Raw genomic sequence first — 24,969 nt, 5'->3', positions numbered from 1 at the left:
GTTACAAAAGCAAGAAGGTGGCACCTCACCCTCACCCTCACCCTCCCCCGCCCGCTCCGCAGAACCAGGCCCTGCCCCAGGTCACCTCATCGATCCCGTATGTCAATCACCTCCTCCGACCCGCCCCTGAAAGGGGATTGGCCCAGCAACCGGAAGTCACCTGGCCAGTAGCTGGGAGGCCGCTGCGGCGCGGGCTGATTTGCCGGCGGTGCTGTGGCCACGCGCGGGGTACCCAGGTGGGCCTCAGGGCAGCTGCTTAAGAGCCAGCCAGGTTGGTCCTCCGGCAGCTGATGGTGTGTCCCGCCATGCGCTGCGGCATGACAGAGTCCAACTGTGCTGGGGGGGCACCCGCGGGCCCGTTCGCTCCCGGGGTGTGCTTCGTCACGTGATGGGTTATTTCGGGGCCGCGTCGTGGTCCGGCCCCGGCCGTTGGCGCCGCTCCCCGCTGCAGTCCGGGCCCCGTGGGGCCGCTCGGTCCGGGCGTGCGCTGGGCCCCGTGGAGGGGCTGGGCCTTGCCCGGCGCGGCCTAGGGGCAGTTCGAAGCTGTGCCCGGGCTCAAACCCTGCGGGATCCGCTCCCTCCCGGGGCCGAGTGTCACTTGTCTGTGGCCGGGCTCCAGGCGCTGGCCGGGGGGGGTGGTAGGCGCGTCACGTGCCCGGGAACAGTCAAATACCTCGACGAGGAGCACGTCAGATTTGGGGCTCCGCTCAGGGCGCTCCGGGCCGCTGAGGGGCCGAGGCGGGGCAGCTGCCCCAGCGCCCTTGGCACGGCTGCTGCTTCTAGTCCCTTTCAATTGCCGCAGGAGCCCTGGGGCCAGCGGGCAGGGACGCTGAAGGGCTGACTGGGGGCGGTAGCTCCTAGTCTCGCCCTGCCTCTACTAGGGTCCCCCTCAGCCCAGTGATGTCTGTCCGCAGCGTGGGCCACCCGTGCATGTTTACTACTCCAAAAGTAACTAAAGCTTATTTTCCAAAATGCCTGTTAGTCTATAAGGTGCCACAGGACTTCTTGTTATTCTTGAAGGTACAGACTAACAGGGCTACCTGTCTGATACCAACACAAAATGCTTTTCCTGATTTTTCTCCCATCCTGCTCATTTTTTTGTGCATGTCCCTTTCCTGTGGTGTCAGGTTTGAATTATTGGGTGCAGCAGGAAAATCTTAAAATAAAATACATCCTTCTTTTCTTTCTTCTGGTAAGTTGAACATTAGAAGAAATATCGTTACGGGACCTCAGCTGGAAGCAGGAGAAAATAATATAGCATTCTAACTGCTGAGGTCAGTAAAGAAATTTGAAGTGTTTGGTCCACCCCCACCCCCTGCTGGTTGGGGCTGTATTTAAGCTTTCAGTGGTGGTAGGATGGAAGAGAAGGGGCATAGATTGGTTGGCACTAGCCTCTGAGTATTATAAATGATTGGCATTTCCACAGATGTGGTAGAAAGCCCAGAAGTATTAACTACAGAACACTGGGGTACATGAGCATCTGGCTTATTGTAATTAAGGATCAGTTTGTATTATCTGCAGTATCTAATTTAGGGATTTGTAATGTGCCCATCATCTTAATACCTATTACCAACTCACTTTTAAAAAACCATGTGATTTTCCATTCTTTGTTCCTATATATGGGGGATATTATTTTCAGTGGGGAAGGTTTAGGTAGTGTGGGTTCAAGCAGTTGCTTCTTAGACTGCATGAATGAATGCCTTTTCTTTCCCCTCAACCCATAATTGAACATGGCTCTTATGTGGTAATTGCCAAATGGCATCTTTGATTTCCTTCTGACTGTGGCCTAATCATTCCTTTAGGCAGGTAGTGTAGTGGTGCGAAAATAGGGTGATTGTATTTCCCTATGCCACGTATGGGACACCGGGTAAAAATGCTCAGATTTAAGGGAGTTGAACGGCCATCAGTCAGAAGAACTATACAGTACAAATGTTCAAAATAACTTTGCTGATTGAGCACCCATTAAAAGGACACACCGCTCTATAACAAAAATGGGAAAAAATAAAAAATATATGCTTACAGTTCAGTGGTTACTGCTCTTTAGAAGTGCCTGTCTTGTCTTCATCTTGCGGTCTTCCAAAGTGTGGGTTGGTAATGTGAGAGGGAGCTACAGGAGCCAGGGCAGGGAGCTGGATGTGTGTTGGGGGGTGGGCCTGGGTATGTGTGTATGGGTGAGCTGCAGGAGTTAGGTCTGGGAGTGTGCAGGTTAGGGCAGGAAGCTGGGGTATGTGTGTGGAAGGATAAGAGTCAGAATCAGATGTGTGGTGGGGAAGCCCTGGGGCCAGTTACCTACCTTACTTACTGCGGCAAGGGAGCTGAGAGCCATCTGCTCTGGGGTACTGCTGCTGGGAAACCATGAGATGCCCCCTGGATTTTTCCAAGATGCTGCAGGTAACAGTACATGCCAAGGACAGCATGTAGACTGCCCAGTGCACAGGCTCTGTTTAAAGAACTCGCCCCAGCTGTCCCTTTATTGACATGGTGATCCATACACGTGTGCATGAGATGTTACTTACCCTTTGCCTGCTGCAATGTTTCAGGAAAGTCAATGTAATTACATCTGCTTGTAAATTCACAAAAACAAGCAGTCCTGTAGCACTTTAAAGATGTACAGTTTTATTTATTAGGTATTAAACTTTCTTGGCTAATGCCCAGTTCATCAGGACTGCTTGTTGTGTGGGTTTTTTTTTTATTTTGTTTTTAAGCTACAGACTAACACAGCTGCCCTTCTGCGACTGTTTGTAATTTGTGTTGTGGTCATGCCAAGGGGCCTTTAGTCATGAATTAAGTACCCTTGTACAAGCTGCTGTGTCTTCTGCCATATTTTTTGGTTTATTGATTAGAATTTCAGACATCTGAATTAAAATGAAAATATACACAATGGTGCACTGTAGAACTCCGGGGAAAACACTAGGTAGAGAAATGCAGGAAGATCATTTGCCATTTACGAAAGCAGAAAACAATCAAGAAAAGGAAACCAAAGAGAGAAACAAAACACATAGGCAAAGTGTCAAGGTTCAGAGGACAAGCTATGAAATAAGATGAGCAAGAAGGAGCAAGAATAGATACAGTAAAGCAGCATAGAACATACCCTCTTCTGTGAGTTGTAGAAGCCAAGGAAAACTACACTTGCCGTATGCTGTAGTGTCTGGGACATGGTTGCTCTAAAAATAATTGTGTATGGTACTAGAAACTACATGAGAACTCAAGGTCTTACTCTGGCCATGGAAATTATATTTTTGAACTAATGGGAAGGAGGAACAGCACTACCCACCCCACCCTCTCTTTCCCATAGTATTTGCTTGGACAAGGATAGAACATCATACCCTCTAAGGGAGGAAGGTTAGTACCACTGGTGTCCAGTGATGCGGGAGACTAAACAGCTTGCAAACACATGACCAAGGAAATGACAAACTAAACGTAAGATGAGACAACTGTGGCTAGCATCACAGACAGTGGAGGCAGGAGTTGATGTCTTTGAACACTAGCTCCCTGCTGTTTGAAGAGTCTGCTCTACCATCTTCCCCAGCTGTCCCAGGCAGCTCCTTAAACGGCAGCGTCATGCTGTTTAAAGAACCCACCCCACTTGTTCTCCAGCCCTCTCTGCCTCCCAGGCATCCCTTTAAATAGCAGATCAACATACAGAACTACTTGCCCATTTTGTTGTTGTTTTTTCCTCCCCCCTTTAAAAATGATGGTCTCCAAGAAGCTGAAATAAGGGACTCGCATATTAAGAATGGGATGGATGGTCACCCTGTTTTCTGGATGAGCTAAGCACCCAAGTTCCCTGCCAATCATGCTCTCTTAAGAGTCCCTTTCAAAGCCAGAAGGGGGCACAACTCCACACTAACATCTTGGGTTGTCCCCAGCAATGTGAAGCTGTTGGGCTCTCAGCCTGCCTGGCTTCCCACAGCTGCAGGCAGCCAGACAGGCTGAAACCCCCTTCACCCTGCTTCCCAGAATGGCACCGCTTGATAGCCCCCGTTAAACCCCATGCTGGCTCACCCCACCCCAACTCCCCTGCCCCTGTGGCCCCAGCTCACCTCCCCCATTGGGGGCTCCAGCTGCATGCAAGGAGCTCCCCTTTAATCCCCACAAACTGGGATCCAACCCCTGGGGCTCCAAACCATGCCCCAAGCACCCCACCCCGGTGAACCCACCTTCAACCCCTCCCCTGCACTGCTCAACCCTCCAATGGGCCCAGCTCACCCTTCCCCCCTCATGTGTGGGGCTTCAGCCCTGGTGAGCTGCAGCCGTGAGCACTCCCAGACTGAGTCCTTGGAAAGTGGTGGCAGCAGGCACTCCTAGCCCTGGGAAGGCAGCATCCGCAGGTGCTCTGCCCCCACCCCCGCCACCCAAGGGCCTAAATATGGCACAATTCGTCCCTTTCAAAAAATAAGTTGGGATGCCTTTTTGGCATCCCACATATGGGACTGTCCTGCCCAAATATGGGATGCTTGGTCACCCTATGAAGCGGGAGGAGCGTGGGGGTGTGAGCTGCAGCTGGGTGTGGGGTGGTGGTGTCCAGTAGTCTGTAAAATTTGGTAATCTGGCACGAGACAGGTGCCGGATTAAAGGAATTTTACTGTATTTGGATTGAGATTGTGTTTAGAACCCCTTGTTGTTAGGCACTGAACACCTGTGTAATAACGAGGTGATCATTGTCCCAAAGAGTGTGTGATTATAAGGGATTGAGTTGGAGACTTGAATGGAAAAATTTTGGGGTTCACAGTGCAGGAACTTCAGCAAAATAAATATAAAAGATCATTTTGCTGCCTAGCTGAAGCGCTTGTTTGTTTTATTGAGCCTGACAGATGTTATAGACATTCCATAGCATGACATGTCTACAGTGCAGGGACTGAGCAATTTCCCAGACACTTCACCCAACTGTTAAGAACTGTTAGGGCATCCTAGGCCCACCCTGATCTGAAAGGGGCCTTGAGCTTTTAGGGTTTATCTACAGAACTGAAGCTTGGCCTGCATAGAGAGTTCTCCTGGCACAGCTAGGCCACCTTCCTGAGCAAGGTTAGCTATGCCAGGGAAACATGCTGCTTTTGGCACAGGTGTGCATGTGCTGAGGTATTTGCCAGCATAGCCACGTCAGCTAGTTGTGTGTCATTTTCATCCCCTCCCATGCTTCCTGCTATTGTGGCAAAACTTTGTCATGTAGACCAGGTCTCACTGGCCCTCTGCTCTCTTTCTCCAGGGAGACTTGCTACAAGCTACAATGTTTGTTCTAGTGGAGATGACTGATACGGTACGGATTCCTCCCTGGCAGTTTGAAAGGAAACTCAATGACTCCATTGCTGAAGAACTAAATAAGAAGTTAGCTAATAAGGTAAAGCTTTCAGCGCTATTCTTGTGAAGAAGACTTCTGTGCAGCTGTGGGTGACAGAGTAAGCAGCACAAAATTAAATTCAGAATGGTTTGGGTACAAAGATCATTACCAAGATTGAAAACTCCCGAAGGGACCATATACAAAAGATAATGATCAAGAAGATTGAGTTGGAGAAAGTGGTGTGTCTGATGTGATTTCGAATTACATAGAACAAGGAGGAGAGAGAGCATAATATTGATAATCGGAGGGAATACTGAACTGAGAAGAATGCCAGGTGGAGCAGAGAAATAATCAAAGGAACTTAGAGAAGTTGAAAGTAGCAATAGGAAACGCAGGCTAGAGCCACACTGCCAAGGAAGAGCAAGCCACTTACGGCTGTCTTCTGGGGTTTTGTTTTGCACACGTGCAAAACGACGCTTTCAGGGGTCTGAGTTGATCACAAGAGGCAAGGAATAAACAAGAAAGGTCGACAGGAGAAACGCTCCTGTTGACCTTCCTCTGTGTAGGTAGACATGGAAGTTGACCGCTAATAAGTCGATTTTAGCTATGCAGTTGGCATAAATGGGTAGATGATACAGTAGACTGGTGTGGAGCTACTCAGAGAAACTACGCTGCTCCGCACTGGACAGGGAAAAATGAAAAGCAATAGTGAGGGAGGCATTGGATGCCAGTGGGCAATGAACCGATGATTGATGGTGATAATGATGAATTGGCATAGCTAAAATTGCATATTGGTGGTCAACTTCTATGTCTAGTGTAGACATAGCCTGAGCCTTCTGCATCTTGGAGGAAGAAATACCTCTAAACTGGTAGTGTTGAAAGGAAGCATTGGTTGATAGTATCTAACTGCTGTGCAGTAAGCAGTTGAAATGTGATCAAGCACCAAAAAAGCTGATGAGACTTGGTACAGCCTGTAGAAAGGCATCAGACCAAAGACCAGAGAAGTCATGGCCCCGAAATACATAACTACTGGGCCTATGATTAGAATGCAACACACAGTTCTACATGGGAAACTGAAGGGAGTTAGAGAAGGGCAGAAGGAATGATGAGGCTGTGAATACTGACTTATATAGAAATATTAAACGTTTCACTTGGCCACCGATGGCTCAAGATGAAACGATATCTACAAGCTTTTGAAGAACAGCAAAAGAGACGGGGGGGCGGGGGAAGCACAACTGGCAGGGTTGTCCATGGTTTTTGTGGGTTGGGGTGTAAACAGAAGTAAAGGGTAAAACTAACCCAAACTGAACATCAGAAGAGATTTCTGATAGGCTGAGGAGTGATCTCCCAAAGGAATGGCAGAAGCCAGCCCCATTGTTGGGATGCTTCATACACTGAAAGTAATCTTCTTCTACGGAGCGAGTAGTAAATCTATTTGTAATTTGGAAGCTGAGGCTGCCCCAAGTTCATAGGTGCTTTGTCTTGAGTAGGCCAACACGTGCCCTCCCATACCTGTAAGAAAGCCAGAGGGGTCCCTAGAAAGTGGTGATGATGTGCACTGTCTTTTCCCCATGAGGCCTGAGGCCTGCACCTCTACAGTGCTTTGGTATGACGTAAACAGATCTCTAGTTTAGTTCCTCCTATGGCAACTCATCTGGTTGGCCATTTGCATGAGCTTCCTGCTTAAAAACTTGTGTGAAAATGGCATGCGGCAGAGGTTTGAGGGAATTTATGATCTGGGTTCCAAGGCTTTATTGCTTATAGACTTTTCTTTGAACAGGTGGTGTACAACGTTGGCCTCTGCATCTGTCTGTATGACATCACAAAGCTGGAAGACTCGTACATATTTCCTGGGGATGGCGCATCGCACACCAAAGGTCTGCTACTACTTTTTCTTAGTTGTGTGTGTCTCAGAACTATCTCTGATTATACTAGGAAGGCTGCAGGGGAGGGTGAAGACTCAAAACCTTCATTCTGCCAAGGTGGAGATCCTAGAAGGAGCATCACTTGTCCCAGTCAAGAGCAATTTGCTCAGTGCTCTCTGCAACTTGAAATGGGCTCACCTGCTCATACACTCCAGCAGGCCTTCTCTGTGCTCTGAGCAGCATCGCTGCAGTGGGAACTACCTGCTGCTAGATAAACAAAAATGTGAGGGAGGCATCCAGCCTCACTCCCTCTTCTTGGCTGTGTCTATGCTACCTCCCTGCTTTGAAGGGAGGATGGTCAGTAGGGTGTTGGGAGTTTATTAATGAAGTGCTGCGCTGCATATGCAGCACTTTATTAAGCAAATTCCCCCCCCACCCCCAAGCAACTCCGAAGTGTTAAACTTCGAAGTACCAGCTTGCGTCTAGCCGCGGCTCACGCACCAGTACTTGGAAGTACTCCGGGCGTTGTGAAGTACTGGTGGGTGAGCCGCGGCTAGACACAAGCTGGTACTTCAAAGTTTAAAACTTCAGAGTTGCCGCGGGGGGGAATTTGCTTAATGAAGTGCTGCATGTGCACCACAGCACTTCATTAATAAACTCCCAACACCCTGTATAGCTCCCTTTGAAGTAGGGAGGTAGTGTAGACAAGCCCCTCGTGTTTGGCCTGAGGGACAATACGTGGTGAGGCTCCAAGGGGGCAAAGTGAAGGTTGTGTTGTGTGGCAAGTACCCATTTAATTGGATTTCCTGGCTTTCTGATGCTTGAGGGTTTGTCCTTACCCTTAGCGCCATGCTTCCTTGTTCTGTCCCGTTTGCATTTTGAGAACTCCAGCTCTCCTGTGCTGGAAGGATAAGGTGTGTGCAGGAGGCTGTTGAGCACCTGCAACCTCACTTCTGTGTTAACAAAGGCCTTTTTGCCTGTGAACAGTTAAGTCAATTCATCTGTGTTTCAGAACAGCCACTGGCTTTACCTGCGCCCTTCCACTGGGCAGAGAGAACTATTGCAATATCTGTCCCTGGGTTTTGGGGCAGCCTACAGTAGAAACTGTATACGACTCTCAGGCATGTGTTAAGCTGTAGAAATTGTGCTTCTGAGCACTGCTCACCAGCACCATCCTGCTGCCTGCATCTCAGCCACTCCTTAAGGTAAATTTCACCTGTTGTAGAAAGCATCCGCAGCTCCTCTCTGAAACACAGAGCATCCCAGTAGCTGGGCGGGTTCCCAACTGGTAACAAAGGGTGTAGACATTCAGGTATTTGTGGTGAAAAAAGTGGCACTGTCTGAAATTAGCCTCTCCAGATAATATGTCCATCTCTGTTCCCATTTTCTCTGTGCTCATGGCAGTTTTAAATGGGCTCACCTGTTCATACACTCCAACAGAGCTTCCTGTGCTCTGAGTGGAAATTACTGGCTGCTAATTAGATAAAAATGGGAGGGGAGCATCCAGCCCCATTCTGCTGGAGAAAGACTTCATTTGGTTAGTATCAGCCCTACAGAACAGCAGAGTTGGGTTATGTTCTGCTGTGTCAATCATCAGAATAACCAGCCAGGGTTTTTTCTCCAGGAGCTTTAATGCAGGGGTGATCAAAAAGAATATCCATTGGAATCAATAATCCCCATCCTGGCCACTTTGCTCCTATATTATGCCCCTTTTGCCCTCTCTTCCTCTTTTTTAATTCATAAAGTCTATGGGACAAGCATTTGTCTGTTTGGCCGTGTGTACACCAGCCCCAGACTTCGAAATGGCCACGCAAATGGCCATTTCAAAGTTTACTAATGAAGCGCTGAAATGCATATTCAGCGCTTCATTAGCATGCGGGCGGCTGCGGCACTTCAAAATTGCCGCCGCTTGCCGCCACGCGTCTCGTCCAGACGGGGCTCCTTTTCGAAAGGACCCCGCCTACTTCGAAGTCCCCTTATTCCCATGAGCTGATGGGAATAAGGGGACTTAGAAGTAGCCGGGGTTCTTTCGAAAAGGAGCCCCGTCTGGACGAGACGCGCGGCGGCGAGGCGCGTCAATTTCGAAGTGTCGCGGCCACCCGCATGCTAATGAAGCGCTGAATATGCATTTCAGTGCTTCATTAGTAAACTTCGAAATGGCCATTTGCATGGCCGTTTTGAAGTTTGAGGCTCGTGTAGACGTAGCCTTTGTGTGCAGCATACTTGTAGTGTTCCCACAATCTAATACAGGGGTGGCCAACCCATGGCTCTTGAGCTATTAAATGTGGCTCCTCAGAGCTGCATGCTGGGAGTGCCTGCGCCTGCTCCGCACGCACCCCAGTGCTTGGTGTGGGACAAGCTTGTGGGAGAAATGCATGATGGCAGCGGTGGCTCCATTGAGTTGCTGGCATCAAACTGGAGCAGGGGAACGGGGAGGGGATGCCTGGCTCGGGGAGGGGAGCAGAGGGGATCTATAATGTACATATATCATAAGTGGCTCTTTGTGCTCTATGCACTGCTATTTGGCTCTTCATCTCTAACTGGTTGGCCACCCTGATCTCATATGTAGTAATAAATATTGGTAAAGGTTGCTGTGGGAGCCTGTCTGAAATTCCGTGATAACACAGAAAATTGAGGCTGGTTTTAATTCCGTTTTGGAGCAACTTCTCCCATCACTTCCTGGGCAGAAAAACACCTTTTTATAAAAATAAGTAAGTAATATGCAACTTTAAAGAGAGATTCCCATTTTGAAAGTAAATTTCAAAAATATCATCTGAAATTGAGCTTCACTAATGTCTCTGCTATGTAGCAGTGCTGTGCATTGTCATACAACTACCACATTCCACCTCAGTGCCAGTTGCTTTTCAATAGCAGAGGGGGTTATTTAGGCATTGTGATAAAATGGCTTAGACACTGCCTGCGACTTAAGAAACCTGGGTTCTAGTCTTAGTTCTGTCACTGGCCTGCTTGGACAAGTCACTGCCACTCTATGCCTCAGTTTTCCTGTCTGTAAAGTGTGAATAATGATATTGACTTTTGGGAAGTGCTCTGAGATCTGCTGATAAGAGCTTGATGGTGTTATTTACTTGTAGTGGAGTAATGCCCAATGGGGGAGCAGGGCTTTATTGTACTAGGCAGAAAGAAATAGTGTATGGCACACTTGCTTACTTTTTGTATTAGAACAGGGGTTCCCAAACTTTTGCTGGTCATGGAGCACTTGGGCATCATGGCACTTTGTTCAGAACACTTATCTCTTTTACATCATCATACTAACTATGAGGAACATTACTAACAGAAAATATTTCCTAATAATATATTAATTATTGCACGGTAAATGCAACTCCACAAATAGGAACGAGACCAGACATTACCAAAACAAATACAGCAGGGATGACAGATAAAACATCCCAACTTTTTTTTTTCCCCCTGAGAATGGGGACGAGACCGCCTTTATGCAGTTTTACTGGTGGAACACTTTGCCATCGCTTGTGGAACACAGTTTGGGAAACACTGTATTAGAATGTAAACTTCCCAGAGCAAAGAGTAGGCAGGGGAGTGTTACAGTAACAAGGTTATTTAAACCAGTAACACATGCCACATGGTCGCTGAGAATTTTTTAAGTGTTATAGGGGTTTGATTGTGCTCCAGTTATCACTGGTGTGGGGTTGAAGCTGCTAAATAACCATCAGATACAAGATTTGGAGGGGGTGAGGTAGAATTTTTTTTTTTAAATGGCTGTCACCCAGAGAGAATCAAGTAGGTGACTCTCTCAGGCATGGCATCTCTGCTTATTTCCAGTGCATTTCCGGTATGTGGTGTTCCGTCCCTTTCTGGATGAGATTGTGATCGGGGAGATTAAAGGCTGCAGTCAGGATGGAGTTCATGGTAAATTGCAACTTCTGATATTATGGAGGCCCTAGCTGTCGGGCATTGTTTTGAATCCAGCACCCTAGGCTATGAGATAGAGTTGAATGTCTCTATATGTTGGACCAAAGTCATCGTTTATAGTTTGGCTTGGTCAGCAGTAGCTAAACATGACTGCCATCTGACCGGGAACCAGCCTGAAATGCGCATGGGAGCAATCTTGGTTAAATTGTTTGCTTCAGGGTGTGGGCCCTCTTTCCTGAGAGTTTTGCTCAGACTCATATGTCCCCTTTATTTAGTCCTGTATGCACATCCTGAAACTGCTGGGATCCAGATTGTGCAGGGGGATAATCTCACTGGCTGGGGGAGTGGCATGTTTGCCTGGTCTGGAATTCATTTAGCCATACCTTCTGAGAGTCATAATTAAAAGGGTTAATTCATTATCACTGTCCATCACGGTCAGGCTTCTCTTGCCTTTCAGTGATTAGATGCAGCGTCTGTGATTGCTCCCTGTGTTTGAAGTTAGTGACATTTTATTTTACTCTGTAGATTTGACATTTAGTTTATAGTCCGTTTGACACTATTCTTCCTTGTTTTGAGGGATTTTCTCGCAGCAAGTGGGGAGAGAAGCACTTAAAAGAACAGAAGAGTGGGAACGTAGAGCACTAGATCTGCTCATACCAATCCCACCCCCCCACTGCCAAAAAAAAAAAAAAAAAAAGTCAAGTTGATGTTTTGCTGCTTTCCTGTACTTCACCACTGATGGCAAGAGCCTTTACTTCCTAATTTGATGCTTTGCTTTGCAGTTTCTCTTGGGTTCTTCGATGATATTATCATCCCTCCAGAGTCCCTGCAGCAGCCAGCTAAATTGTATCCTTTAACCTCCTCTGTCGTGTTGACTTTTTTAAATAAAGGAGGGAAGTGGCTACAGTTCTTAATTGTCACCTTTAAAACCTTGCATGCCCCATACTGGACTATCAAGAGGCTCAGTAGCAGCAGCTGGAATAATAGGCCTGGTCCAGGGTCATGTGCAGTCAGCTATCAGAGCTGGACAGCTAGCCTCTTTGGGGTCACACCAAGTGAGTTTTGTTGGGCTACTTTGCCATCTGCTAGAAATGAACGGCAAAGTGACTTGAACAGCTGGGGCTCTTGTCTATATCCTAGACCATCAACCTTTTGGCTTGCCTGGGCCACATATAAAATACATAATATAGTTAATGTATATAAATCACATAATAACGTTAAAAGTTTACGATCTTGTGGGGCCGCATTACTAGCTGTCCAGGGCCGCATGTGGCCTGTGGGTTGGACATGCCTGTCCTAGACATTCTCCAGTCTTGTAATTTGCCTGGATCTGTGGCCAACTAGGGCTGTAAAATCCTGTTTAATTTGTTAACTGATTAAACGCAGGAGGGTGGGGAGAGTTGCTCTGGCCAGGCTGGAGAGCCTCTGCCTGCAGCACTCCTTGGGCTACTCTGGCTGGGCTACAGCGACCCTGCCCACGTTACTCCCGGGCCAGTCCTGCCCTGGCTAAGCTTGAGGGAGCCCCAGTGGGGCTGGGGCAGGCCCATGCCAGGTGGGGGCTGTTCCCCATTCAGTTTAGGGTGAGACTTACTGGTCAATTGTTAACATCCCTGTGGCTAGCTCCCCTGCCATAATGTGATGCACTTGGCCAACTGGGTACAGCATGGGTGACTTCTCCATGGAAGTGCTTATGCCTTGGAAGCACGAGCACCGATTACCCTTTGGTGGCTGTAAAGCTAACAGAAACCCGCCTGGGTTCTAGAATCGTGGTGAATCCTGGGCTTCAAACCAAGAACCTCCTACCCCCATGGCTCTCAGGGAGAAGGGCCTGTTGAGCAAGGGAAAGTCACTGGAGTCTTGTGGTCTGTTTTACTGCCTTGACTCTAGAGCTGGCCAGCGATGAAGCAGAGCAGGTCTGGGTGTGGGAGTACGAGACAGAAGAAGGGGCTCATGACCTGTACATGGACACGGGGGAGGAGATCCGTTTCCGGATAGTGGATGAGAGCTTTGTTGACACATCCCCTACAGGTCCAAGCTCTGCAGAGGCCTCTACCTCAGGAGCCACAGAGGAGGTGCAGAAGAAGGAAGCACCCTACACCCTGGTGGTAACTATGTATAATTCATACAGCACCATAGATGTGTGCAGCATTTTAAAGACAGTGCCCCTTCCCCAACTAGCTTATGATCTAATTAGAGAGGGCACAGTGAAGGGTGACAAAGGTAAGAGGAGGTTACTGAGCTCAGTTTTTTTTAAATGTGTATCTGGGGTCTCTGCATAAAACGGAAGACTGAAGACAGGGAGTGAGGTTGCCTTGGGCATGTGGAATAGAAGCGTACCTAGTGCTGCACAGTAGCCTTGTGTCCAACCATTTCTTCCCCCAAGGAACTTCTGATTTAAAGGCCTGCCCAGCAGAGAGGCAAGACTCTCTAAATTAGCACCGCTGCTCACTTACACTGCACCTTCCCAGGGATGCAGGGGGCTATTTGTGTTTGGGCCAGTAGCTACGTTGCCCTCAGGTGATGCTCTGGCCAACATCTAAAACAGTATTGACCAGGTCTGGAGGAGGCTGGACCTCTGAAGGTCATTGTGAGACAGGGAGGAAAGAGGAGAATTCCAGTAGATGAGTCATGGTATTCCCCCTCCTTTTGAATACCCCACCCAGTTGATTGAGCCAACACAGCAAATGTTCACTTCTATCCACTGGCCTCTGACCTGTCTAAATTCTCATCTCATTCTCTCTCCTTCTCTCTGGACAGGGATCCATCAGTGAGCCTGGCCTGGGCCTCCTCTCTTGGTGGACAAACAGTTAGCAGCAGTCTGAACAGGCTCTGCATGGAACGTATGGGATGGATGCTTTCAGGGATTGTGGGCACAGCTGGTGCATTCCTCCCCTCAAGGCCAGGAACAAGAAAGCAGGGCTGCCGTGTTACGGTCTTCGAACCCCCCCCCCCAACAGGTTGAGCAGGCAACTCTGGAGAAGTACCTCCATTAGAACTGTGCAAGCCAAATTATAGGCACAGAAGCTATGTCAGCCAAGCAGCCACGTACTCATCTGGGACTTCGGCAGGCTGTCAAAGCAAAACTGAGGTCAAATGCCAAGTGAGTCTGCTTTTTATTCAAGCCAGCATGCTGTTTTAGTGGCAAGATGGGTGGTGTTGTCTGGCCCGAGGAAGCTGGTAATTTCTTACCACACCCAGTCTGGCTTGAGAAATGTAATGCGGTAGTTGCAAGGGCCTGTGTCCTTCAGTGGAAGTGTTTGGATTTCTTTGGCACAAAACAAGGAGATGTTGTCTCAACATGAGGAAACTGTGAAGTATGGGAAAGGGCTCCATTCCCATACAAGCCATTGTACACCCTGGCACTGAAAGGACGGGAAAGGCTTTGAGAGCTGAGCAAGGATGGTAATTGTGCCCGTGGAGGAACATTCACTTCATTGTAACAAGGGAGCTGGTGTTTTTATAGAGCCTGCTACAAAAATTGAAGGGTATTAGTTTACTAGGAAGCAATTAAGCTGCTGTTTTTAATCCTTTGCTATCTTTTGAAAGCAACTACCTGCTATGGTGCTAACGTAAGATGCTCACAGTGGGATGGGTTGTGGACTTATGCAAAACAAGCTCAATTCTACTAGTGGCTTGGCTGAAATGATTATTTTAAGAGAAGAGTGCTGTATAAGGCCATGCTGTCAATCCCTTCTGGTGGGGAGCAGGGGGTGGTAAGTTTGATGTTAACACTAGATGAATAAATTATTAGCCATACACAAACCAGCCTCCTGTCTCTCAGGAAAAGATAACCCAGCCTCCTGCAGCTTGGGAGACTTACTTCATCTTAATGCAGATACTTTCTGGCAGCCAGTTAATGGGGAGCAGCATTAAAGAGGCAGGAAAAAAATGTTACTTTTGCTGACAGCCCTGAAAGGAAAGTAGGGAACAAAAAGAATTAGTGGGAGCCTCCAGGGCCTAGAGCCAGCATGGTAACGTGTTCTGCATGATTAAACAGCAGAGCTTTTAGGGGCCTAAAATTTCAATAGGTGGCACTTCTGCTAATCATCCTGTATTTTCTGCCAGCAGCTGTGCAGAGAGCCCACAGGTTTGCCTACTTTCCCCTTCCCTGGAGAAGTGGTGGGGGTGGGAGCATGGGTGGCTGCCCCTATCCCTGCTGCTTCCTCAGGGCTTGGGGAAGGGGAACAACAGCTGCCCCATCCCTGCTGCTGAGGCTTGGGGAAGGCAGAAGGAAAGCACCACAGCTGCCCTGTTCCTGCCGCTTCCTGGGACTTGCAGGAGTCTTCCACCTGGCACTGGAGGTGTACCTGTACTCCGCTTCCACCAGGTTCTGCTTAACATATGCCATGTGAAACTTCATTGCTGGAGCTATTGACACTGGGCAAAGAATCAGTTAGGATTTGCTTGTAAATAAAGGAGTAAGTGACAAAGGCCCTTGTTTTGGTCTCCTGTGGGTAAAGGTGCTGTACTAGTCTACATCCCACAGAAGAGCTCTCCTCCTCACAAGCCTCCCGTATTTATGTCAGGGTTCTGGTGGATTGTAGCTGGTGTAGGAGGTCAGAGGGAGCAGTGAATTCTTAAAGCCCTCTCTGGAATCAGGATGATTTTGATCTGTGGAGTAGGGGGGAAGTGGGGTTTGTATAGAGTAGAATTGCTGAGCAGCAAGATTTTGACTAGTAACAGCTTTCTGTAGGATAGATTAATTTATTTCTAGGAAAAAGGGGCAATAACCAGCTCTGGCGCTCAGCCAGGGAAGAAATGTTGGAGGACAGGTGCATGCTATCATTTGACCAGTTCCAGCCAGAAGTGGGCCTTTAGGGCATGTAGGATATACACAAGTGTAAAGGGAGACTAAAGCTGTCTGACAATTGGAGTGCTGCTGTCCTTGATAGTGGAGGTTGGTGCAGTGAAGGCCCGTTTACAGCTATAAGTGACTTCAGAAAAGCCAAGGTCAGATTTAGTCAGGGGCGTTCTGACAATTCACAGTCCACGACTACCAAAAATACCCTAAATCTCTACTTCTGGCACTCTAGTACTGGGTGTGGATTGCTTCCTGCCCCCCAGGTCTAGAGAGCTGCCCATTTCTAGGGCTACTGCTGCTTGAGCAGTCCCCATAACCAGCTGTCTAGAGCCACCTGAGCAGCAGCTGGTGCACCTGGACTGAGGGCAGCCCATAACCACTTCTCAGATGCTTCCCCAAGCTTCTCCCTGAACAGCTTGGGCAGTTTCCAAGACTAGCCCCTGCTCAGTCCCCAGGGCTGCCTGAATAGCAGCTGATGCAGCTGGCTCACAGGATTGCTTATCATGTGGTCCCAGGACCAGCAGCCAGTGCAGCTGGCGTCAGCTGCACCAGCTGCTGTAGAATCACAGCAAGTCTCACAATGAGACTTCTGTGAAAGAATTTTAAGCCTTATTTCCAGCCCGGCTTCAACCTTGTGTGTGCTGAGGCGATAGTGATCAGAAATATCAATACGCTGTGTCAGACCAAAGAGGTTAGTCAATCTTTATTTTGAATTTTATATTTTCACAAGAATCAAAATGTTCCAATTTCTGCAGCCATCCATGAAGTGATTGGGCAGAAAGAGCCAACTGAGCCCTTATCTTCAGAAATAAATACAAGGGAAATCTGAGTCAAGGAGCTAGGGAGTTTGGAAACCAAGCAGCAGCAAACAGCTGCACTTACTGGTCAGTGTCAGTGAACTAGAACAGTAACAAAACAAAGCAGCTATGGTTACATTTGATCAGGCATGTCCAACAGCCATGGAATTGCACTTTTATGATGCCAGGGCCAAGTCCACTGTGTGCGTGTGCTGGTGTTTCACTGTTGCTGCAGCTCCTTCATTCTGTTCAGGGCACTGCCAGCCCGGAACCATTCTATCTGTGTCTCGTTGAACGTGTGGTTCAGCAGGATGGTTTCCTGGCTCCCATTGGGATGTTTGATGATGCATTTCAGGGGCTAGAGAGAAGGGAAGCAAGAGTTTGGCATCTGTGCCTCTGCCAAAGGCTGTCTTCCATCACTCCCTTTAGGAGCGGATAGTCATAACCCTCCCCACACTAGAAGTAATTCTGATCTCTGCGGAGCAATATGCCGCTTATTGCTACAATAAGAAATGCATTGGGTTACCTTTCCAGGTGCAAAGTCTGCCAGACCCACAATGCTCAGCTTGTCTACAGGATGAATCTTGTTGTAGTCAGCTGGGTCAGCAAAAGTTAGAGGCAGCAGGCCTTGTTTCTTGAGGTTGGTTTCTGTAAGAAAGATAGTAAGGGTTAGCCACCCATCACAAAAGATACAGGACAGTTTAATGAACCTGGCATGTGGGATAAATACCATCCCACATTTATTAGGTACTGGAACACAATATACTGACAGTGAAAGGGCTGTCCCTCTGGCAATGGTAGCTTCACAGCCCGTGCTCATTTCATCCAGCAGCTCTCACTTCATTCTTTGAGCAGCAAAACAGAGGACAGTATCTTCCTCATTTCCCCCCTTCCATTTAATGGCATTGGTAATTGGACAAGGAGGAGCATTGTTAGGTGGAAGGGAAGGTCACAGAGGACAAGATGGAGAGGCTCAGAATCAGCGAGAACAACATTCAAACAGTAGTGGTGGATCTTGCACTGTAGAAACAGCTACTGGTTGTCTTCTACAATTTGCTGACACCTCTAGATGCTACAATACAACTATTGATGCTAAGTGTATATGGGGTCTTTCAGCTCTTGTGCATAATGAGATTTCACATTTCCACTACAAAGTTGCTTGACCATGGAATGCATGGCTCAGATTTGGAGCCTTTATGTATCTATTACAACTGAAGAAACAGGTTTTGCTTTTTAGGGGCAGTATGGTAATATTTTATCTGGGCTGTAAGATTGTTGTCACAGATCTCAGATCCAGCACACATTTAACAGTGCAACATGGCTGAAGTGTGAAGAAATTGGGAAGGGAAGCGGCCAAGTGCACCCAACTCTGTTCTGATGCCAATCTTACTGAAGCAGCTCAGGTTGCTTAAGGCACATTTTCAGTGTATATAAATGGAAACAACTGAGATGGGTGGAGATTCAGCCGCAGACAACTTTGCCAGACTGCATTCTGTCTATCACCACTGATTTAGTAACCCCCTTTCCTTCAACAGCCACTTACAAAAAAATCTAAGTCACTATCTGGTGTGTCACACACACCCCACCCTACCCCTTTGATACTTGGTCTGCAGAGCAGAGGAACATGTGGCATGTATTTCTTGCACACCACCTCTGAGAGGAGTACTACTAATGAAGAGGTGGCCAATAATTTGATGCGGTGGGAAGGGAGGAGACACTCCAAGAATTTGTAAGTGATCAAGGACTGCACTCTTCCATATTAGTGAAGAGTATGCGTGGTCTGGGATAGAGCTTGGGTGCCGAAGGGAGCTTGGGATAGAAGACAGGCACAGGAGAAGGCCTGGGCTGTGCACAGGGCATGGGTGTGACCTGGAGAGTGGGACTGGGGTGCAGGGTACAGCTACAGAAGGTGGGATGCAGAGGGTTTGGGTTGTAACTTGGCAAGGAGTTGGAGGGAGGGGGATATAGGTGCCAGGTGCAGGCTCTGCCCAGGAGGTGCTTAGCTTAAGGGGTTCACAACCAGCAACCTAGTGCCACCCTAGGGCAGGCTCCCAGCCTGCTCTGCCCCTGAACGCTACTCAGAGTGGCTGGCTGCAGGCCACAGGCCCCTGGCGAGCCTCCACACACTGCCTGTGCCACAAGCATGACCCAGGCAGTTCCCATTGGCTGAGGGTGGAGGCAGTGCAGACACACATATATGGCCCCCCTCAGCGAGCCACTTTGAGTGTAGGTGGTGGTGGTGGTAAGGAAGCTGCGTGGGGGCCTTAATAGGCTACAGGATGGTGGCAGGCTGGATCAGGCCTGTGGGCCATATTTTGCCTGCCCCATTCCAAAGGCTTTTCAGGCAATACAAAGTGAGGAATGCAAAAATTTAGACATTATAAAAAAGACTGGAATTGTACGCTTTTTGGGTCCCCGTAAGAGTGGACTTCAATGGAGCGTCACCTGAGGGACGTTTGTTCCTCTGTGAAGAGAGATTCATGGATTAAGACCGTAAGAGATCATTAAATCATCATAATCTGACCTATATGCATCACAGGCCACAGAATTTCACCTAGTTACCCTACTATGGAGCCCCATGGTTTGTATTTGGTCAATAAACAATTGCCAAAAAGCATCCACTGCCGAAGACATCAAGGGTTAAGAACCCACCACTTCCCTTGGTACTCTGTTCCAGTTGTTAATTACACTCAGTGAAAAATTGTGCCTTACTTAGTCTGATCAGTTTCCAGCCATTGATTCTCAAACTTCTCTTGGCTAGATTAGACTTTTTAAATGTGGTATCTTTGCCTCAGGACAGTCCTTGTTTTGATAAATGAAACAGATGGAAGAAAACACCCATCTAGTAAAACAAAGAGCTTAGTCTTCTGTTCCTGGTGTACCGCACTCTCTCAATACTTCCTCTTACAAATGAAGACTTGAGGTTTATGACTTAATCTAGCCATGTGGCAAAAATAAAGCTCATATAGGGGCAAAGTCATTCCCTGCTCCTACTGTCCCGTTTCTTCATTTGCTCCTTTTGTCACAGCATGGCCTTTGGAGTGATGAAAAGGATTTGATCTGCCTCTGTACACAAAGGCTGGGTTCAAGAATACAGCCGTCCCTCCAGTCACGTACCTGCTTAGAGCAGCCGTGGGTGATCTTGGGAAAGGAGCAAGCTAGAGGATCACAATCTTTAAGAACAGTGGTAAAATGTCCATTATTTAGTGTCTTCCTATGAGCACTATATACACATACCTGAAAATACCTGTGGCAGGGAGGATGAGTCAGATATACAGGAGCCACAGCAGGCTGGAGCATGTGGGCTCTTTGGCCCTTTGCCCAAGGGGGAATATGGGATTCATTCTCCTATCCCCATCCTTTGGCAGGGGAAACAGCAGAAGTTTCTCTCACTTTGGGCAGAGGTTCTTCCAAAATGATGCCCAGTCTCCATGAGTGTGTGGGTGAAAAGGAGGAGAACTGAGGCAAGCAGTGATGGAAGTCTGACGGGGCTGGGGCACAAGGGGTCAGTGCAGGATGGGTTTCTTTCGCAAAGGCAGAACAAAAGCCGTACTGTACTTTCAGCGAGCTGCAAAGCCAAGCACTCAGAAGTATGCCAAAAATAAACATTACTTATGCGTAGTTGTCCGTCTACACCAGTGATGGGCAACCTAGGCTAGTGAGTGGGTATATGGAGTGGCCACCTTCAACTTGGGATCACAAGATTGTCATAACCAAGATGTTCACCTGGATGGGGGTAATCTTGCTAACTGTGCTTATGTACCTAAGGTTTGCAGGGCGTGCTGACTGAACCACAGCAGCGTTTTGATTAGCTGCAGAGGAAGCACGTGGCTCTTAGTGGTGTGTGCAGTCAGCACCTACCTCACTTCACGTGCCCTTGTTCTGTGCGTGTCATTTTAATACCAGCAGAAAAAATCCTACGTGGACAAAAGTCAGTGAAATCTGGCAACCCTGCACAGGGGCAATGGTAAAACAAACCTCTGGCAGGCCACCTATAGCACCCCCTTGGGCTGCAGGTTACCCATCACTGATTTAATACCTTCATTTTGCGAGCTTACTGCAGAAGGGATAGTCTTTTGCATCCCCAGCACCTCCATAATAGCATCCCTACCCTGGCTTGGGCCTTTAGGCATTACAGCAATAAAATACTTCTGTTACTAATAGAAAAAGCAAAACCAGTCACATGTCAAGCATCAAGTGTTAGCTGCTGGCAGGACACCAGACTACACAGACCATGGATTTGTCCCAGCAGATCCTGTTCTTTCCTGCCCTCAGTGCTGAACACATCAAGGAAATGGGTCTCCCAAGACATAGGCAAAGTCCTCATACACCACACAGTATCCAGGTGCTGCTGGTTGTACTCACCATGAATCCTGGCAAAGTTCTTTGTGATGATGGCTCTGCCTCCCAGGTGACGTGGTTCCAAGGCTGCATGCTCCCGACTGGAGCCCTCACCATAGTTTTCATCCCCAACGACCACCCATTTGATGCCATTTTTCTGTGACCAGAACCAATGCAAAGAACTTTATATTACACAATTACACACAGAGCGTTAAGGTGGCAAAGCCAAGCACTAAGAAGTATGCCAAAAATAAACATTACTTGTGCATAGTCACCCTCTTCAGTTCCTTAGTGCTCTATGGGTTAAAAATCTGCTGAGGAGTTTTCCAGAATGCTCCCTGACCCCCATGTCCCTCTCCTGTCCTATTAAGAGTTAGGCATGGTCATCCTTGGCTATGAAGACCGGAGGAGGCTTCCACTGGAGGCAGCAAGGTTGCAAAAATTTTGGTGGTGCCCAGAATGCAGAGGTCACACCCTTCCCCCTTGTGAACTCCCCACCCCCACGTGCCTACAGCTTAGGGAGGGAATTTGGGTGGAGGCTCTAGACTGGAGCAGGGGATTAGGGGGATCAAAGGGGTGGGGAGGGCTCTAGAAGGGAGTCTGGGTGCAGGTCCGGGGTGCAAGCTCTGGGAGGGAGTTTAGGTGCAGGTGGGGGTTTGGGCAAGTATTTCCTCTAAGCTGTGTGCTTATGCAGCAACTCAGGAGAGATTTAAATGCTGGCCAGCTGACTAACAGAGCACCCACAGCAGGCAGCATGTGTTTCTTCAGGTGGTGCACATAAAATATCTATTCTGCATATGGATGGAAAATATTAGCGGGGAGCGTAAGTCTGGGATGCAGGCTCTGGGAGGGAATTGGGTATCGGTGTCCTGGATATAGGCGCTGGGAGGGAGTTTGGGAGCTGGAAGAGAGAAGGTGCAGGCTATAGAGGTAGTGGATGGTGGGGTGCCATGTTTACTTGGGGCACCCCACTCTGGTAATGACTCCTGGGGAGGTGGAGGTCTCCAGGTGCTGCCGCCCCTGCGCATCGTTCAGCTCTCCCTGCTGTCCTGGGTGATTTAAAATGGCCTGGAAGGCCACAAGGGCAACGCAGCAGAGAGTGGCTTCTGGCTGCTCATTCACCCCAGCTGCCAACATGTATGGCCCTGTGGCTGGAGGAGGGAGATGAGTCTGTGCCATGCACTGCTCCATGTCCTACCGCAAAAGCCTCCTTCTGAGGTCTGACCTCCATACCCACCTCTTTACTGCACCCCGGCTTGGCTGCCTGCTCAACCCAACCCTCCTGCTACGGGTCTGCCCCCAACACCCAAGCTGCCCCTCACTGTAGCCTCACACTTGGGGGATGGGGCTGCCCCGGCCCAGCATGCAGAAAGGGCGGCTCTGTAAGCCACCTCACCCAAAAAGCTCCCTCAGGCAGCAGCTGGTCAGGTGCAAAGTCCCTCCTCTCCTTTTGTCACAGGAAGCCCCCTTGTGGTGGCCCTGGCTGGGGGGCGGAGGGGGGCTGGAAGCACCCTCCCCCTCATTGGCACAGCAGTCAAAAGCCCGCCCTACTGCTGCCTCATTTGCCTCTCTGCAAGAAGCAGCTTTCAGACTCACTGGGGAGAAGCAGGACACCCCCTCAGGCAGGAGAGAGACCAGGGTCCCCGGTCCTGAACATTCATGGAGCTCAGGCACCTGGGGCCGTGGAACTCACTGCCTACGGTGCCCTACACACTGAAATACCTCCCTGGCTGCTGAGCAATCAATTCAGACTAGTCTCCCAGCGTCATTATCCTGCCAGTAAAGGTCATGTAAAAAACAGGAGACGTCACGTCACATGTTCCTGGAACTGCTACTGAGACCCATAATTTTTCTGGTAGATGGAAAGTTAATCCATCAGCGGGCCATAGAGAAAAATGCCTTTAACAGTCCATCCTCCTCAAGTTCATCAAGAAGTTTTCGAAAAGCGGAGTAGTATCAGATTGATCACACAGATGGAACAACGCCAGTGGAGAGAGATTCCACCAGAGCTTAAAGACACAGCTATGCTCTAAAGGGCCACATCTTCCATCACCTTGAGATTTGAGTGCCAAAGCTCTAGGCCACTTTCTTCCAAGGAGGGAGAGAAAACTGGTCATTACCCCACATGATCCAGCTGAAATGGCATCTTGTGGATAGCCCAAGCAGTAAGTGGTGAGATGTGTGTGATTTCTACGCAAATTACTGAGACTGAAAGACAACTGGAGCACTCCTGGAGCCAGCTAGAAGTTTTGTCCCAAGACAGAGTGAACTGGAGCAGACTTGTAGATGACTTAGGCTCCACGTGGTTAAGTGTTCGTAGTTGCGATTAAATTTAATCTGACAGTTACATGAGTGGAAAGGGGCATTTACACTCAGCCTCCAGGAGGTTTGAGAGCTAAGCAGTCACCGGTACCTTTTACCAGAACACCTCCAAATGCCAAAGCATCTCTGGGTAAGTGGGTAAGTCTCACCTTGTAGTAGCGGGCTGTGTCTGGGACTGGCCCAAATTCCTGGGTTAATGCATTCCGCACGGAGTTGGCTTTACCATTCTCAATATTGATGGCTCCGATGAGCAGGTTGTTAGAGATATTGTCCAAGTGGCCACGGAATTTGAGCCAGGGACCAGCGGCAGAGATGTGATCTGTAGTGCATTTCCCTTTTACCTGAAATGCAGGGGGGGGGGGGGAAAAAAAAAAAAAAAAAAAAGATGAGAAATCCTCTCTCATCAGAGAAGGCGTTGGTAATGACTGACTGCATCTCTGGAGCACATTCAGGCCCATATGGGGGTGATGGGCAGCAGGTATGAGAGGCACTACCTCCCCTGGATGTCAGCATTCAACCTCTCCCATCTTTCTGTCCTTATTCTGATGGTTCCTGAAGGCTCACACAACAGCAGCTTTAAGACTCATGACTCTTCCCCTGTTAACTTAGAAGTAAAAACCCTTCCAGCTTGTCAGACCTAGAGGCATAAGATGGAACATGTGAAAGAGACACACAAATGAAGTGTTTGTGGCAGGAAGTGGAGGAATTTCCTCCCCAGACATAAGAAACTCCCAGACAACAGCTAAGCTGGAATGTGCTACTGTAACTATCCTCTTTAGCTCCCTGCTGCAGGGTATTACTGATGTAAATAGATGAGACTCAGGAGAGAATCAGACACTTCTCTGAATAGTAAACAGTGGCACTAACTAGGGTAGGCTAATACCATTACAAGGCCTCTCAAGCCTCATGCTCCAGGATACAAACTGTTCAACTGGCAGTCAGAAGACAACTTCACCTCATGATTATGCTGCTAACTGCGTTATTGAAGAGGAACAGAGAGATAGCCATGTTAGAATGTAGACTAGCAAAACAAACAGCAGTCATGTAGCACTTTAAAGACTAACAAAATAATTTGTTAGGCGATGAGCTTTTGTGGGGCAAACCCACTTCTTCAGAGCTGTAACATTTTTAGTACAGACTGAAAGTTAGAGTAGAGATTCCAAAAGAAATAAAAACCTGACAAATTCTATATATTAACACTTAGTCTCAATAGATAGCAATTATCTCACACATTACAAAGGACTTTTTTTCTGATTTGTCCTCCTTGCTTAATCTTTTTCTGATTATCTTTTTCCGATTTGTCCTCCTTGCTTACTTTTTTTTGGTTCTGTGTCTTAAATATTGAGTCTGTTCAGGTCTGGCTACGGTCTGAAGAAGTGGGTCTGTCCCACGAAAGCTCACCTAATAAACTATTTTGCTAGTCTTTAAAGTGCTACTTGACTGCTTTATGTTTTGATTACAAAGGACTGTTTCCCTTCTTTTGGTATTCATAATGATCTCAGGCAAGATGCTTATCTCGTAACCCTCACCCCCACCCTCTTCAGTTCTATATATCTGATTTATCAGTTTTTACTTATTTACCTCTGTAGTCTATAATTGTCAGTCTGTACTGGTATCAGAGGGGTAGTCTATCTTCAAAAACAACAAGAAGCCTGCGGCATCTTATAGAATAACAGG

The 24,969-nt window shown here is 48.1% G+C and overlaps 2 protein-coding genes across 7 annotated transcripts in view; one reads left to right on the top strand and one right to left on the bottom strand.

The window, feature by feature from the left end:
• Positions 1-160: 160 nt before the first annotated feature.
• Positions 161-16,398, top strand: POLR3H (RNA polymerase III subunit H). Of its 6 annotated transcripts, none has more exons than XM_075010033.1 (8): positions 161-271; positions 1,198-1,274; positions 5,207-5,338; positions 7,059-7,155; positions 10,942-11,028; positions 11,814-11,877; positions 12,929-13,136; positions 13,789-16,398. In XM_075010033.1, the coding sequence occupies exons 3-8, from the start codon at positions 5,228-5,230 to the stop codon at positions 13,840-13,842; spliced, it is 621 nt and encodes a 206-aa protein (XP_074866134.1). In that variant the 5' UTR covers positions 161-271; positions 1,198-1,274; positions 5,207-5,227; the 3' UTR covers positions 13,843-16,398. The 6 variants fall into 6 exon arrangements, with proteins under 6 accessions (XP_074866134.1, XP_074866174.1, XP_074866143.1 ...); XM_075010042.1 differs by having other exon boundaries at positions 183-236; XM_075010061.1 differs by having other exon boundaries at positions 254-271; positions 1,209-1,274.
• Positions 16,399-16,520: 122 nt separating this feature from the next.
• ACO2 (aconitase 2) overlaps positions 16,521-24,969 on the bottom strand; it is a 34,268-nt gene continuing 25,819 nt past the window's right edge. Inside the window, exons 15-18 of the mRNA XM_075009980.1 lie at positions 23,442-23,633; positions 20,995-21,127; positions 17,156-17,277; positions 16,521-16,987 (exon numbers count right to left, since the gene is read on the bottom strand). Of these exons, the coding sequence (XP_074866081.1) occupies positions 16,850-16,987; positions 17,156-17,277; positions 20,995-21,127; positions 23,442-23,633 (585 nt within the window). The 3' untranslated portion in view covers positions 16,521-16,849. The remainder of the gene's footprint in view (positions 16,988-17,155; positions 17,278-20,994; positions 21,128-23,441; positions 23,634-24,969) is intronic.

The sequence above is a fragment of the Carettochelys insculpta genome, chromosome 1 (assembly GCF_033958435.1).
Source record: "Carettochelys insculpta isolate YL-2023 chromosome 1, ASM3395843v1, whole genome shotgun sequence".
Lineage (NCBI taxonomy): Eukaryota > Metazoa > Chordata > Testudines > Carettochelyidae > Carettochelys > Carettochelys insculpta.
This window is presented reverse-complemented; position numbering and strand designations above follow the sequence as displayed.